The 14,015-nt window shown below is 37.6% G+C and overlaps 3 protein-coding genes across 3 annotated transcripts; 2 read left to right on the top strand and 1 right to left on the bottom strand.

Annotated features, from left to right (window-relative positions):
• The first annotated feature begins 219 nt into the window (after positions 1 to 219).
• CM2 (chorismate mutase 2) lies at positions 220 to 2,149 on the top strand. Its single transcript, XM_018128386.2, has 5 exons — positions 220 to 361; positions 954 to 1,039; positions 1,141 to 1,284; positions 1,489 to 1,581; positions 1,760 to 2,149. Exons 3-5 carry the CDS (start codon positions 1,159 to 1,161, stop codon positions 1,988 to 1,990), a joined length of 450 nt encoding a protein of 149 aa, XP_017983875.2. The 5' UTR covers positions 220 to 361; positions 954 to 1,039; positions 1,141 to 1,158; the 3' UTR covers positions 1,991 to 2,149.
• A 363-nt stretch (positions 2,150 to 2,512) lies between these two features.
• Positions 2,513 to 8,613, top strand: LOC18587707 (DNA-directed RNA polymerases IV and V subunit 2-like). Its single transcript, XM_007011655.3, has 8 exons — positions 2,513 to 2,735; positions 2,929 to 3,380; positions 3,658 to 3,870; positions 4,053 to 4,936; positions 5,405 to 5,696; positions 6,154 to 7,104; positions 7,302 to 7,573; positions 7,991 to 8,613. Exons 2-8 carry the CDS (start codon positions 2,940 to 2,942, stop codon positions 8,490 to 8,492), a joined length of 3,555 nt encoding a protein of 1,184 aa, XP_007011717.3. The 5' UTR covers positions 2,513 to 2,735; positions 2,929 to 2,939; the 3' UTR covers positions 8,493 to 8,613.
• A 124-nt stretch (positions 8,614 to 8,737) lies between these two features.
• Positions 8,738 to 13,514, bottom strand: LOC18587706 (ATP-dependent caseinolytic (Clp) protease/crotonase family protein). Its single transcript, XM_007011654.3, has 14 exons — positions 13,230 to 13,514; positions 12,950 to 13,030; positions 12,794 to 12,862; positions 12,437 to 12,500; positions 12,033 to 12,112; positions 11,842 to 11,925; positions 11,294 to 11,378; positions 11,016 to 11,101; positions 10,796 to 10,917; positions 10,613 to 10,673; positions 9,657 to 9,755; positions 9,477 to 9,578; positions 9,358 to 9,399; positions 8,738 to 9,225 (listed from the first exon to the last, which is right to left on the bottom strand). The coding sequence occupies exons 1-14, from the start codon at positions 13,350 to 13,352 to the stop codon at positions 9,106 to 9,108; spliced, it is 1,218 nt and encodes a 405-aa protein (XP_007011716.2). The 5' UTR covers positions 13,353 to 13,514; the 3' UTR covers positions 8,738 to 9,105.
• Positions 13,515 to 14,015: the final 501 nt, after the last annotated feature.

The following is a 14,015-nucleotide window of genomic DNA, read 5'->3' as shown; positions in this document are numbered from 1 at the left end:
TTTGATCCAAATCTTGAATCCTATAACTTTGGGTCGTTTTTTGTTTTGTTTTTGTTTTTGGTCTTTGACTAACATAAACATGTCTCTGGTAATGCTGCTAATTCTTGTCTGTTTGACATCTTCAGCTTGTAAACACGAAATGGCGAAAGCAGAGTCCAATGTTAGCGATGGGTTGACGCTAGAATTGATAAGAGAGTCATTGATCATGCAAGAAGACACCATTGTTTTCAGTCTCATAGAGAGAGCTAGGTTCCCTTTAAATTCTCCAACCTACGACAAATCTTACGCTTCTTCTGTTCCTGGATCCTGCGGCTCTCTGGTTGAGTTCATTGTGAAAGAAACAGAGGCCATCCAAGCCAAGGTAAAACTCTTTCCTTCATCTCAAGAATGTTGGGTCTTCGTTTTTTTTTCTTTTTAAATCTTCCTGAGTAAGTAACTTACAGATGGGTTGTTGTTTTCTTTACTGATTTGTTCTGGACCGAACACGTCAGAGTTTGATCCATCTAAGTTTGTTTGGGGACAGCATATCTGCAACTTCTTGTCTTTTTGTTGTCAATGCTATTAAGTTATTATTTAATACAATAATCTTCACTTTTCAGTCTTGGCACATTTCACTCGAAGAGAGGAAAAACTTCTTTTTTTTTGGGATATAGAAAGAATCTACATTAGTTGCTTGAACCATTTGTTCAGAATCCGAAATCCTGAAACTATTGTCAGTGTTTAGTTGGTTTGATCTAGTTAGTCCTGCTATCTTCATAAAGTTGTTCCATGCTGGTACAAGTTGGCACTATTCTCAGTTAAGAATTAAGGGGTGAAAATGAAAGCTGTGAATTTGGTAGAAACCATGGCAACGAAGTTGCAATCAGTGGAATTTGTTTGGCTTCAGTTGTTCTATAAGTTCATCTATGTTGACATTGAGTGGTGAATGCATCGTAAATTTGAATGTGTGACAGGCTGGGAGATATGAGAATCCTGAGGAACATCCATTCTCCCAGATAATCTACCACCCTCACAGGTGCCACCTCACAAGTATCCTGAGGTAATTTATTCTCCCAAGCTGGTACCTGTTGTTTCTCTTCTCAGTTTACCTAATACTAGAAACAGATTCAATTATAGTTTGAACTAATTCCAAGACCACAGGTTTTGCATCCTGCAGCCATGTCTGTTAACATAAATAAGATCATATGGGATATGTATTTCAATGAACTGCTTCCATTGTTTGTCACCCCGGGTGATGATGGAAACTATGCATCAACAGCTACTCGTGATCTTGAGTGTTTACAGGTAAGAAGCTCATGTAATGTCTTCTTATCTGCTATATGAAGTTAGAAGTTTCTGCAAGAAGAAATCTCTATTTTTGGTGCAATGGAATCGTGTTGCACTGCCAAATGGTGTTCCAAATCCTCACACAATTGCGAGTGTACCCCTTCAGGACAAAGTTAGATCTATTCTAGCAATGACTCTAAAATATGTTGCTCCTTCCTTTAGGCCCTCTCCAGGAGAATACATTATGGAAAACTTGTAGCTGAAGTTAAATTCAGAGATGAAAGGAAAGACTATGAGCCAGCAATTCGTGCTCAGGTACTTCAATTTCATTGTCTAAATGCCAAATTGGACCATCCTTGAACCTTCTGACTGTTAGGTAGTCATTATGCTCCCTATGCTGCATGTAAACTGGGGACATCATTTGGGATCTATCTTTTGGTGAAGATGATCATTTTGACTTGTCTTGCTTGGAACAATGTTTTGGCTGTTTCAGGATAGAGATACCCTGATCAATTTGCTGACCTTTGCTCGAGTGGAAGAAGCGGTGAAGAAGAGGGTAGAGAAGAAGGCAATGACATTTGGCCAGGAAGTGAAGCTCGGTGATGAGGGCAACAAGGGGAAGTACAAAGTAAATCCAGCCATTGTTTCCCGGCTCTATGGAGATTGGGTGATTCCGCTGACAAAGGATGTTGAAGTTGAGTACCTCCTCCATCGCCTTGACTGAGCATAATCTCAGTTCCTGATGGTTCCAACAAAGATCATAGTGTGTAAAACCTGCTTGTTGATTATTGTTCCAAATGAATAAGATTGTATTATGGAAAAATCGGGCCGACTTTTCATAACTCTTTGTTTCAGTAACATCAACTGTTTGATTTGTTATTCATGGTCAAAGTGCAAAGAAGTCTGGTTCAATTAGGAAGCCAACATTCGACTATAAAGAGATTGATGCCAAAGCTAAAGGCATCGACTCTTATGCATTCTCAGCAAGCTTTCGGTGAGATCGAGAATTCGATTAGATTGTTAAAATTTATGTAAGGGTTTAAGTCTAATCGAATATAAAATTCTAATCATCTTAAAGGGATACATGCGTCTTTCCAAATATCTTCAACCGTACCGAATCATTGCTCTGTAACATTTCCCGTTTTTACAATAACACCCCTGAATGTCGACATCCATTTGGATAAACCGCAAGGACATTTACGTTATTGTCTTGATCCCACAAAAAGCCAGTGTTTGGTCTTGTTGTACGAAAGCAGAGCCTTTTCTTTTTTCTTTCTGCCACTCTCCAAAAACTCTAAGTTCACTCCTTTGAGCCTGAAATAGCGAGAAATTCCTTCGAAGTTTAACGCACATTGCTCTTCAGAGTCTGTAAAAACAGTGGTGATCACTGATTTTAAAGCTATGCGCATAGAAGATTTAGGGGTTTAGGGTTCTTCGTTTCTCAAAGCATTCAACACACACTTTCAAATGTAAGTCTTTCTCATTTTTTTTTTCATATTTTTCTTTGCAGTTCAGAACCCTTTTTCTTGAAGTGTTAGAAAGTTTGTTTATTTTTTTTTTGGGTGGTTCTTTGGGTTGATTTTTAGGGTTTTTTTTTTTTTGTTTATGTAAACGTTTAATGAAAGCGGAATGGATTTGAACTTTATTTTCTGTTCTTTGTAGAGTTTGTTCCAATGGGGGCGTCAGCAGATGCTAAAGCAAATAGAGCTGATATCGATTTAGATGTAGATGATGATGTCTGTGATGAGGTTCTCAGTGTGCAACAGCTGGGAGAAGAGTTTTTGAGGGGTTTCTGTAAACAAGCGGCCGTGTCTTTCTTCAAAGAGTATGGCCTCATCAGTCATCAGCTCAACTCTTACAATGCTTTCATCAAATATGGTCTGCAGAACACCTTTGATTCTTTTGGAGAGTTCCTTATTCATTCTGGGTATGACCCGTCGAAGAAAGGAGAAGGTGACTGGCGTCATGCTAGAGTGAGGTTTGGGAAGGTCACTGTTGAGCGGCCAACCTTTTGGGCTGTTTCTGGAGGCAATGAGCTCAACATGCTTCCTAGGCATGCACGCCTTCAGAACATGACGTATTCCTCCAGGATGAAGGTTAATGTTGACCTTCAGGTGAGTAAATATCACTAGCTTTTTGAATATATGTTGATGTCAGTGTTAGGCATCCTTATCAATGTTCGATGTGATAATTATTGATGCAATAACTGTTCTGTTAATTGATTGTAAGACTCTAGAATCTAAATATTCATCTGCAGTATATCTTACTATCTTCATTGCTTATATGATAGTTTGAATGTTATTTATTGTTCAACTGCTCCCTTCTCCCTCTTTTTCCCTAAAAATAAGTTATTTAAAATATGATATGATATGTTTCCTGGTAATATATCAGGTATACACGGCAAAAAGTGTTAAGAGTGACAAGTTTAAAACTGGAAGAGAAGAGTTTGTTGAGGAGGAGGTTGTGTATCAAGATAACAGGGATATTATAATTGGGAGGATCCCTGTGATGGTGAGGTCTGACCTATGCTGGATGAATGAAGTTGAAAAAGCTGATTGTGATTTTGATCATGGAGGCTATTTTCTGATCAAGGGTACAGAAAAGGTGAATGTGACATTTTTAATCTGTTCTATACGAATTTTCTTTTCTGTCAGTTGACGTTATTCAGTTTCCTTAATTGGTAACAGGACTTCAATGTGCTAAGCACTTTCTATATAGAGCCAAATACTTTTCATTGTTACTTTCTACAGAAACATATATGATATTTATGCCATGTTTTGTTGTAGATATTCATTGCACAAGAGCAAATTTCTATGAAGAGACTCTGGATTTCAAATAGCCAGGGTTGGACAATTGCTTACAGGTCGGAGGTGAAGAGAAACAGATTAATTATTAGACTAGTGGAGAATTCTAAAGTTGAATATATCAAGGGGGGAGAGAAAGTCCTCACTGTTTATTTCTTGTCAACGGAGATCCCTGTATGGGTTTTGTTTTTTGCCCTTGGTGTATCATCAGACAAAGAAGTTGTAAATCTGATTGATTATGAAAGCAATGATTCTAGTATAACAAACATACTGTTTGCCTCAATTCGTAATGCTGATGGGAAATGTTATAAATTTTGTCAAGGAAGAAATGCTATTGATTATGTAGGCAAGTTAGTCAAAGATACCAGATTTCCACCTGAAGAAGGTATTGAAGAGTGCCTTAGCACATATCTGTTTCCCACTCTGCGTAGTTTCAAGCAAAAAGCTCGCTTCCTAGGGTACATGGTAAAGTGTCTCTTGCAGGCCTACACTGGTCGCCTAAAATGTGATAATAGAGATGATTTTAGGAACAAGAGGCTAGAGTTAGCAGGTGAGCTGCTTGAGCGTGAACTGAAAGTTCACATTGCCCATGCCAGGAGGCGTATGGCTAAGACTCTGCAGAGAGATCTTTATGCAGATCGTAATGTTCGTCCTATTGAGCACTATCTTGATGCGTCTATAGTTACAAATGGACTTTCAAGAGCATTTTCTACTGGAGCCTGGTCTCATCCTTATAAAAGGATGGAAAGGATTTCAGGAGTTGTGGCAAATCTTGGACGAGCAAATCCATTGCAGACAATGGTTGATTTGAGGAAAACACGTCAACAGGTTCAGTACACTGGGAAGGTTGGAGATGCAAGATACCCGTAAGTTACGTCAGACCTTTATTTCCATTAATCCATTGTTACTTAAGTTCAAATCTTTTTTCACTTTAAATGAGATGTATTGTATATCTTTTCAAGTGGGCTTTCTATGCAGAACTTTATGAGACCAATGGAATGAGTTTAGTAGCTTCTGATGGTTAGAAACTTTGATTTATGCAATTACGTGGACTGTCAGATTATTCATCTATAATATAAATGCTACAATCTTTGATAACAATGAAGATGAAGTAGTTTAATTTAATGTTTTTATCTGCAGTTTTGTGTGGTGTTGTGGTAATCTCACTTTTCAATTTGTTATCCTTAATATTTGTATCTTAGAGTTGAAACGTGGAATTAATGCTTTAGCTTCTGAGCATTTAATTCTTTATTAATTATGGGTTTAAATCTGTTGATATGTTTGTAATTGTCATCTTTAATGTGGTTCAATTCTGGTTTAATTTTCTAATGCAGACACCCTTCTCACTGGGGAAAAGTTTGCTTCCTCTCCACTCCAGATGGTGAAAATTGTGGGCTTGTAAAAAATCTGGCCACCACAGGACTTGTGAGTACAAACATAATGGAATCCATAGTTGACAAGTTGTTTGATTCCGGAATGGAGGAACTGGTTAATGATACTTGTAGCTCACTTGATGGGAAAGATAAGGTCTTTTTAAATGGGGAATGGGTTGGGGTTTGTGAAGATTCCCTTTCGTTTGCTGCTGAGGTTAGAAGAAAGCGACGCAGTAAAGAATTTCCGCATCAGGTGGTCCCCATCTCATTTCTTAGACTGCATAATTTTTTAACTTCTTCAGTTTTATTATGCTAGCCATATCGTGTTGTGTATTTTTTGAGGGCAACAGATTGAACTATGAAGCAAAATATTGTTTCTGTTAAGGTTATATGTGTGAGGAGATTTATGGACAAATTTTAATCAGCTGTTATGTAAAACTGAGCTTCTGTTGCTGTTTTCCATCTTTTATGTTTTTAGTTAGTACCTAGGTGTACTTCAGCTACTAAACTGGTAGTAAATGAAAATTGAAGTCCTAGGCTAAGCATCTTTTTCTTTTCCTAAAAGGACAAAAAAAAGAGTAAAATTACATAGAAGTCCCCTAACTTTGGTTCTTGCAGAAGAGTAGTTCTGCAAATTTTAATTTTTCTTTTCTGTAGTTTGTTATTCTTGCTTTCCTCATCTTTTTGTAGTAATGAGTTTTTTCTTGTAGGTGGAAATCAAAAGAGATGAACATAAAGGAGAAGTGCGCATCTTTTCTGATGGTGGAAGGATTCTGCGTCCTCTTTTAGTTGTTGACAACTTAAACAGAATAAAAGCATTTAAGGGGGAAAATTACACCTTCCAGGCTCTTTTAGAAGGAGGGATAATTGAGCTTGTTGGAACTGAAGAAGAAGAGGACTGTCGAACTGCATGGAGTATTAAGTATCTTTTAACAGATGTTGAGGGGAAGCAGCCTGTTAAGTATACTCATTGTGAGCTTGACATGTCATTTCTTTTGGGTTTAAGCTGTGGGATCATTCCATTTGCAAATCATGATCATGCAAGGAGAGTCCTCTATCAGGCACAGAAGCATTCTCAACAGGCCATTGGGTTTTCTACAACAAACCCCAACATTAGAGTTGATACTTTGTCACACCAATTATATTACCCCCAAAGGCCACTGTTTCGTACAATGACATCTGATTGTCTTGGAAAACTGGGACATCCTCTGGGTCAGAAGGGAGTGCTACCGAAGCCAGAATTATACAATGGCCAGAATGCTATTGTGGCGGTCAATGTTCATCTTGGATACAACCAAGAGGATTCCTTGGTAATGAACCGAGCCTCTTTAGAGCGTGGAATGTTCCGTTCTGAACACGTAAGAAGTTACAAAGCAGAAGTTGATAACAAGGAAATTCAGGATAAGAGGCGGAAGTCTGAAGATATTGTAAATTTTGGAAAAATACAAAGTAAGATTGGACGTGTGGACAGCCTTGATGATGATGGTTTTCCTTATGTTGGTGCTAACCTGCAGTGTGGTGACATTGTCATTGGGAGGTGTGCAGAGTCAGGAGCTGATCATAGTATAAAACTGAAGCACACTGAAAGAGGCATGGTTCAGAAAGTTGTGTTATCTTCCAATGATGATGGGAAAAATTATGCTGTGGTATCTCTGAGACAGGTAATGTTACTTAAGTCTACTATTATAAGGACATCTGACTTCAGCTTGTAATCGAAAATATATGAACTTATCGACCCAATTGTCATGTGTGCAAGTGGAAGAGACATGGTAGTATTAGTATATTTTAGTTGCGAAAGGTAGCATCTACTGCTGCTAAGAATGTGTTTTCATCAGTTGCTTTTCTTGTATCTTTTCAGGTTCGTTCTCCCTGTCTTGGAGACAAATTTTCAAGCATGCATGGGCAAAAGGGTGTTCTTGGTTTTCTGGAGTCTCAAGAGAATTTTCCTTTCACAACTCAAGGAATAGTTCCTGATATTGTAATTAACCCACATGCATTCCCTTCACGACAAACTCCAGGTCAACTCTTGGAGGCTGCTTTGGGAAAGGGGATTGCCTGTGGTGGGTCAATGAAATATGCCACCCCTTTCTCCACTATTTCTGTAGATGCCATCACAGAACAGCTTCACAGGTAATGGATTGTCCTGAATCATTTATGCCTGCATGTTCACTATGCATTTATCATGATGGATTTTTTAATATAAAATTCTCAAGTGGGCCATTTAGGAAGTAAAATAAAAAGAACTGATGTCAGTTTCTTTTTCTCACTCATAGGTCTTTTTTGGTATCCATCCCATCAATGCTTAAACCTGCAACAGATTCACTAACCATTAAGAATGTTTTTCACACTTTGTTTACACTCAGAAGCTATATTGCATTGTTAAATTGTCCATGCTGTTCCGATATTATCTTTGAAGCTTAGGTTGCTGTTTGCACTTGTTATTCTAAATTTAAGTGCTCCTTTCAATTGTCTTATTTTTAATTTTTTATGATTATTATTATTTTCAGTGATTGCTTTCTCATCTACTTAGTTGAGTATCTGTCACAGGGCTGGATTTTCAAGATGGGGAAATGAGAGAGTTTACAATGGTCGAACTGGTGAGATGGTTCGTTCACTCATATTTATGGGTCCAACATTCTACCAGCGTCTGATCCACATGGCTGAAGACAAAGTGAAATTTCGTAACACTGGACCTGTACACCCGCTTACAAGGCAGCCAGTTGCTGACCGGAAACGTTATGGTGGGATCAAATTTGGTGAGATGGAGCGTGACTGTCTCATTGCTCACGGTGCATCAGCCAACTTGCACGAGCGTCTCGTCACACTCAGTGATTCCTCCCAGATGCATGTTTGCCGCAACTGTAAAAATGTTGCAAATGTGATTGAACGGGCAGTACCAGGTGGTCGAAAGATCAGGGGTCCCTACTGCCGGGGTTGCCAGTCGGTGGATGACATTGTCAGGGTAAATGTTCCTTATGGTGCCAAGTTATTGTGCCAGGAGCTATTTAGTATGGGTATTAATCTGAAATTTGAAACCCAGCTTTGTTGAGTTTACATGGATTCATCTTTTGCTGCCAAACTCTTATGGAAACTTTATTACTTTAGGTGTAATACTTGGATATGCTCCAATGATTCTGTAAATATCAGTTCTAAGTTTTTGCAAAGGTTAACTTCAGTATAGCCTTTGATCTTGTGGATTATACAAGACTACAATATTTAGTGCATCCTTGTCCATCTCAAGGATTGAGGAGGAGGCTTACAGGTTGAAAAGGAGGGAAAATGTCAACAAAAAGATTGAGAAACTAGAGTACTAGACATTTATAAAGCAGGATGTGAATGCTTTTCTCATCATTCTAGGCACTATCTTCTGGCACTACATTTGTTCAGACGCAATTGTGATCTTTGAAAGGCATGGTCATTAGGTCTTGCTTTGGTCACCCAGAAGCGGACAGTGAGTACCAGAACAAACTAACATGATCTTAAAAAAATAACTAACAAAACCTATCTCTTACTGTTGTGTACCTACAACAAAGTGTGTAGAAACTGATACCCAAAAATTTATGGGATGTTATTTCTATATAAAAGAACAAAAACACATGATACACCAAAATTGTGTGCCATCAAAAACTGATAGTTCCCTTACAAAGATTTATAGATCCTTCTCAGATGTAAGGTTCTCTCAAGGCTGTTGGCAGCACTAACTCAGGTTCTAATTCCCCGAGTGAGGAGAAGTAGCAGTCGACCATGTCTTTACTCACGTCTTCCAGGCTTGGAGGGTCCCACTACAATATTGATAATACAATATCATATAGTATGTAAATAAATAAAATGAATTTTGGGATTACAAGCCAACTACATTTAAGTAGGGTTTCACATGATATGATATAATAACATGGATAACGTGCACTGAATACCTTGGGAGCAAAATCCTTGTCCACTAACCGGGCTCGAATACCCTATAGAGACAGTTAAATTAAATTCATAAGAACAATTATTCCAGAAATGCTCTTAACATGCAGAGGACAGTCCATACCTCAGAGAAATCATTAGAGACCCGTTTGGAGATCCCAGCAAGGGACATCCGATATTCACGTGCCAGACACTGATCAAGAGATTGAAATCTACCTTCTCGTATCTAATGCAACAAAAAACTCAAGTAAGCCATATGTAGTCAAAATGGAATTTAAAGCGGTTGTAAACATCGGTAACTTACAGATTGTAGAGTCACTTTCAAGCTCAATGGTGAGGCTTCTTTCATATTTTTGAGCACCGTCTTGCACCAGTCATCATATGCACCAGCTGCCTCATTTTCCTGAGTAAATTTATATTTGGAGCCAAGTGAACCAAGAGCTCAATGAGCATCACTGAAATAGGGTTATTTAGTAAAAGACTAGAGAAATACATCTGCCAGTACAATGACCCAAATAAAATTTTGAAAGCATTACACTGGTATTCCCAACTATTGGTTTAATTGTGGCATTGATTGATGTCTAAGTAAAAATTAAAACATAAATCTCTGCCTGCCCAAACCCCTATCCCTTTTATTCTTAGAAAGAGGAGAACCTTTGGTTGAAGTAAATCAAGAGGCCAAATCTTACTCTCCCATGCAGCAGGGGATCAATCACTGAGAAATTCCAAGCTATAGGGATCAAGTTAAAATACCCACCCCCAGGCTCCTATGCAGTTTTTGCCACGTGTATTCATAAGAATAAAAAGATAATTATGAGGATAAGAGGATCTGCTAAACTCAAAAATATATGTCCATTAATGGCATTTGAAGCTCTTTGAGTGGCTGAAATCTCTGAAAAAATGGTACATGGTGCTTAAATTGGATGATAAAAGGCAATGAATCTGGCGGAACTCAAATCCCCATTCCAAGATTGCCATTCTAATGCTAACATAAAGAGTAATTGGCCAGATGGACTCACAAAAGTAGGGTCTTGCAAAGGGTGGCAGACTCCACTCTAGCATTTTTAAATAAAACGTGCACTGCGATAGACTCTCTATTTTCATACATGGCTGAGAGGTTACCATTGAGCTAGAAGCCCTTTTCTTATGCTAAAGTTAATGAGGTATCAAAGCTTTAACTGACTGCCCAGGCCCAGGCACATGTAGGCAAGTGTCAATATGCACAGGCATACACACACATCTATGTAGAATTAAGCTTACCAGAGAATCAATAATTTCCTCAACAGTGTCGCAGCTGAAACATTTATCAATTGTGTCAATCCTGAAATAAAATCACAAGATAAGGGGAAAAAAAGGGATCAGACAAAACCATGCTTTACAAAAAATTGTGCAGTCCAGATATAGGAACCTTTTCTAAGTGCTACAATCCCTCAAAAATGTTACCTGCGAAGAACGCTGCTCCTATCCGGATAAACAAGGTCACCATACTGTGCAAGAGAAGACTCTATGGCAGCGGGATCATCATTCGTCATGTTACCAAGGCGTTCTTCAATCCAAGCAAGTCTCTGTAATGTACAGGTCATCCAAATAAGCTGAGAAAAGAGGAACTGGAGGAAGAGGACAAAATAATTATATAAAAGAAAAAGGAGTAGAAAGAACAAACAGCATTTAAGCAATAGTGGGTAGCAAGGCCACAGGCAATCATTTCAACACCATTAAGCTTTTCTCCTGTTAGAGCTAAATATTCCCCTGAAGGAAACAATACACATCTAGTTAAAAAAAAATGGAACATGTAAATCCAGAGAGATACAAGCAAATAACCTGAAGAAATGGATATATTCCTACATTTTATTAACTAGAAAAGTATACAAAAGAACATAATGAGTCATGTACATCAAGGAAGTTAACTATGCCTTGAAAACTTAATAAATTGGTCATTACCAAAGTAACCAGGTAGGCGAGAAAGATAAAACGAAGCCCCTGCATCAGGATGGAATCCTAATTGAGTCTCTGGATTAGCAAAAACCTGAAAATGTTATGCACAGGTAAGAGAAACTTATTTAAATCCATTCACTAGAAACAGTATATCATAGTGTAAATCTTAGAGAATAAAATAAATGAAGAATGGAATGGTTTTATATCACTCTAATTGAACAATTGTGCTCCTGCCTACGAACCACAAAGCTGCAGAAACAATGTTTTGATGCAAAAGATTTCACCTCCCTTCTTCAGCCTATCTCAATTGGAAGTATGATGCAGAATCTATTAGAGGGTATACTGTCATGCCATTGCTAATAAAGATACAAGTTCAATCTCTATACATCCTTTTCTCACTAGATGGGGACAAAAGTTCAATCCTCAGGTGACAAATGAATTCAGCTAAAGTGTATGCCATTCATAAGAAGCAATATGGATACATTAACTCAAATGTGGATCAATGCACAAATTCTAACACAAGATTTCTTTTATGAAGGTATGGCACCACATACAGTTTTATCAGTCACTAAACGAAACATCCCTGGGAGAGAAATTCCACCTCCACATCCCATCGTTGTACCATCCAAGATTGCGACCTGTACATATGGTTAGTCATGATAGTCACAAGCCTCATTTGAAGTTACGAAAAGAAACTCAGGGGTAATTCACATGGGCATCAATCACTCAAAGGTTGAATTCTCACATGTGGCTTTAGATACGTTCCTTGTACATATACAAACTTATACAGTGTCTCGAAAAACCGTTTACATTCTTCAACTTTCCCTGCAGAAAACCCAAGTAGTTGAAAAATATGTATCGCAGACTACAGTAAAATGCTAGGACAGAACCATGACCATGCAAACTACAAAGTAACTTAATCAGAAGGAAATTCCATTGAGACGTTTGATGTAATAATCTAAGAGGTCAAAAAATACATGACTTGGAAAACCTCAATAATCCTGTTTGTGGAACTCTTCCCCGACTAAGTTGTTCTGATTTCAAGTAATGGGCACCACAATTAACATCTCATTCTTGAATTGCTTTCTCAAAATGAAGAGCTCTGAATTGATTAATCAAATAAATAAACAACATTGAAAGGTGACTAACCATCGTTAAGTAAGTGATAGAGAGTAACAGCATCAACGCCAGAACAGAAAGCCCTGCCACTACCCTTCAACAGAATTCAAATAACAGCTTAGACACCAATGAAGATCAAATCTGAAATGTCAAGGGCATGAGGAAATTCCATTGACAGAAGATATGAAACAACTAACTAAACAAAATCACTGCAGAAGCAGCATTGCTCTTTTTTCTAAAAATGTTTAGAACCAAAAAGGAATATTCTAGAGATTTTCTTGTGATACACAATTCATTTCAAACATCTTTTTCGAAAAGAAAAGATATTTACATGTTTGTGCGTGTATGTTGAGTGCTGCAACTAAACTATGCATTAAAAGGTTATACCTTCATTAAGACAAATCCAATATCGGGGTTCTCTTCCCATGATTCATACAATCTCTTCAACCGTGCTGCCTATAAACAGAAAAACAACTTCAATTTATTTCTAGTTAAAAATATCGACTTTAAAAGAAAAACAAGAAAGAGAGAACAAAAACAAACCATTGGGGCGGTAAGTGCATTGAGAGCAGAAGGTCTATTAAGAATGGCTGCTCTTGATTTAGCTCTTCCTTCCACTAAAACCTGAAACATTTGATGCCCCAATAAGCAACTTTAGACAAAAATATGCACTTGGGTCTTCCATTTTCTGAGAAAAATTACAAATTTAAGCACAAAAATCATGCTTGACACTAATTATTGGAAGTTCCCTCCCCACCAAATAAAAACTGTAAACAGGTATATAAACATAAACCCAGATAAGATATAGTTGTTTTCAGAAGACCTCGTCCTGGAAATCATAATTTGGGGCATAGTTTGGATGTGCAGAGAAGCATCTTTGATGGGAGAGGAACCCAAGTCTTTGAAATGAATGCCTTGCTTTTACTAAACCTTTCACTCTCTGCATCTTTGCTTTGCTCTCTCTATCTCTCTCTTCCTTTCTCTTCAATGCTCCTTTGCCTTTGGAGAAAGAAGCTTTGTTGCCTTGGCTAGTTTGGCTTCGCCTCTCTCACAGCGTTTCCCTCAAACGCTCTCCAGCATCACTGCGTGCTTTGCAGTTTTGTATCAAGAATTGATCGCAGCCGTTGGATTGTTGACTATTTCAGTCAAACCAAACTTGGTTCAGCTCGAACTTTTGTTATGGGCCTTAAGATGGGCTATATCGGACATTGAACAAGACATTTAAAAGCCCAAAGACAACGGGGCAAGGACCCACGAATATTTTTTCTTTTAATTTACTTCTTCGACAAAGAAAATTTTACAAAAATTATTTTTGATAAATAATTCTTATTAGTATTTGTTATCAGTGCTTTTGCAGGTGGATAATTATTTTTTATTTATGTCTAAATTATAATTATATATAAATAAAAAAATTTTTAAAAGTAAAATTTGAAATATATAAATATATAATATTGTAATTTTATTTTTAGATGCTGTTATCACGAGTTTATATTTTTTACCTTAAAAACATATTTGGAAGAGACCTGACTCTTTTAGCAATATGAGAGAGGGACTCACCTTGATTCAAATCTACCTCGATCTTAATATTTTGATTTTAATATCACTTGTC

This window comes from Theobroma cacao, chromosome 9 (genome assembly GCF_053813885.1).
Source record: "Theobroma cacao isolate CCN51 chromosome 9, ASM5381388v1, whole genome shotgun sequence".
Taxonomy (NCBI): Eukaryota; Viridiplantae; Streptophyta; class Magnoliopsida; order Malvales; family Malvaceae; genus Theobroma; species Theobroma cacao.
Note: the sequence above shows the minus strand (reverse complement) of the source record. Positions and strands in the feature narration are given on the sequence as shown.

Coding starts and splice junctions, on each gene's coding strand:
- CM2 (XM_018128386.2), top strand. CDS start 1,159: ATGTCTGTTAACATAAATAAGATCATATGGGATATGTATTTCAATGAA. Junction 1,285..1,488: donor GTGATCTTGAGTGTTTACAG/GTAAGAAGCTCA, acceptor TCCTTCCTTTAG/GCCCTCTCCAGGAGAATACA. Junction 1,582..1,759: donor AGCCAGCAATTCGTGCTCAG/GTACTTCAATTT, acceptor TGGCTGTTTCAG/GATAGAGATACCCTGATCAA.
- LOC18587707 (XM_007011655.3), top strand. CDS start 2,940: ATGGGGGCGTCAGCAGATGCTAAAGCAAATAGAGCTGATATCGATTTA. Junction 4,937..5,404: donor GTTGGAGATGCAAGATACCC/GTAAGTTACGTC, acceptor TTTCTAATGCAG/ACACCCTTCTCACTGGGGAA. Junction 7,574..7,990: donor ATCACAGAACAGCTTCACAG/GTAATGGATTGT, acceptor TATCTGTCACAG/GGCTGGATTTTCAAGATGGG.
- LOC18587706 (XM_007011654.3), bottom strand. CDS start 13,352: ATGCAGAGAGTGAAAGGTTTAGTAAAAGCAAGGCATTCATTTCAAAGA. Junction 12,113..12,436: donor CTATCACTTACTTAACGATG/GTTAGTCACCTT, acceptor GGTTTTCTGCAG/GGAAAGTTGAAGAATGTAAA. Junction 11,102..11,293: donor TCGCCTACCTGGTTACTTTG/GTAATGACCAAT, acceptor TGTTTCCTTCAG/GGGAATATTTAGCTCTAACA.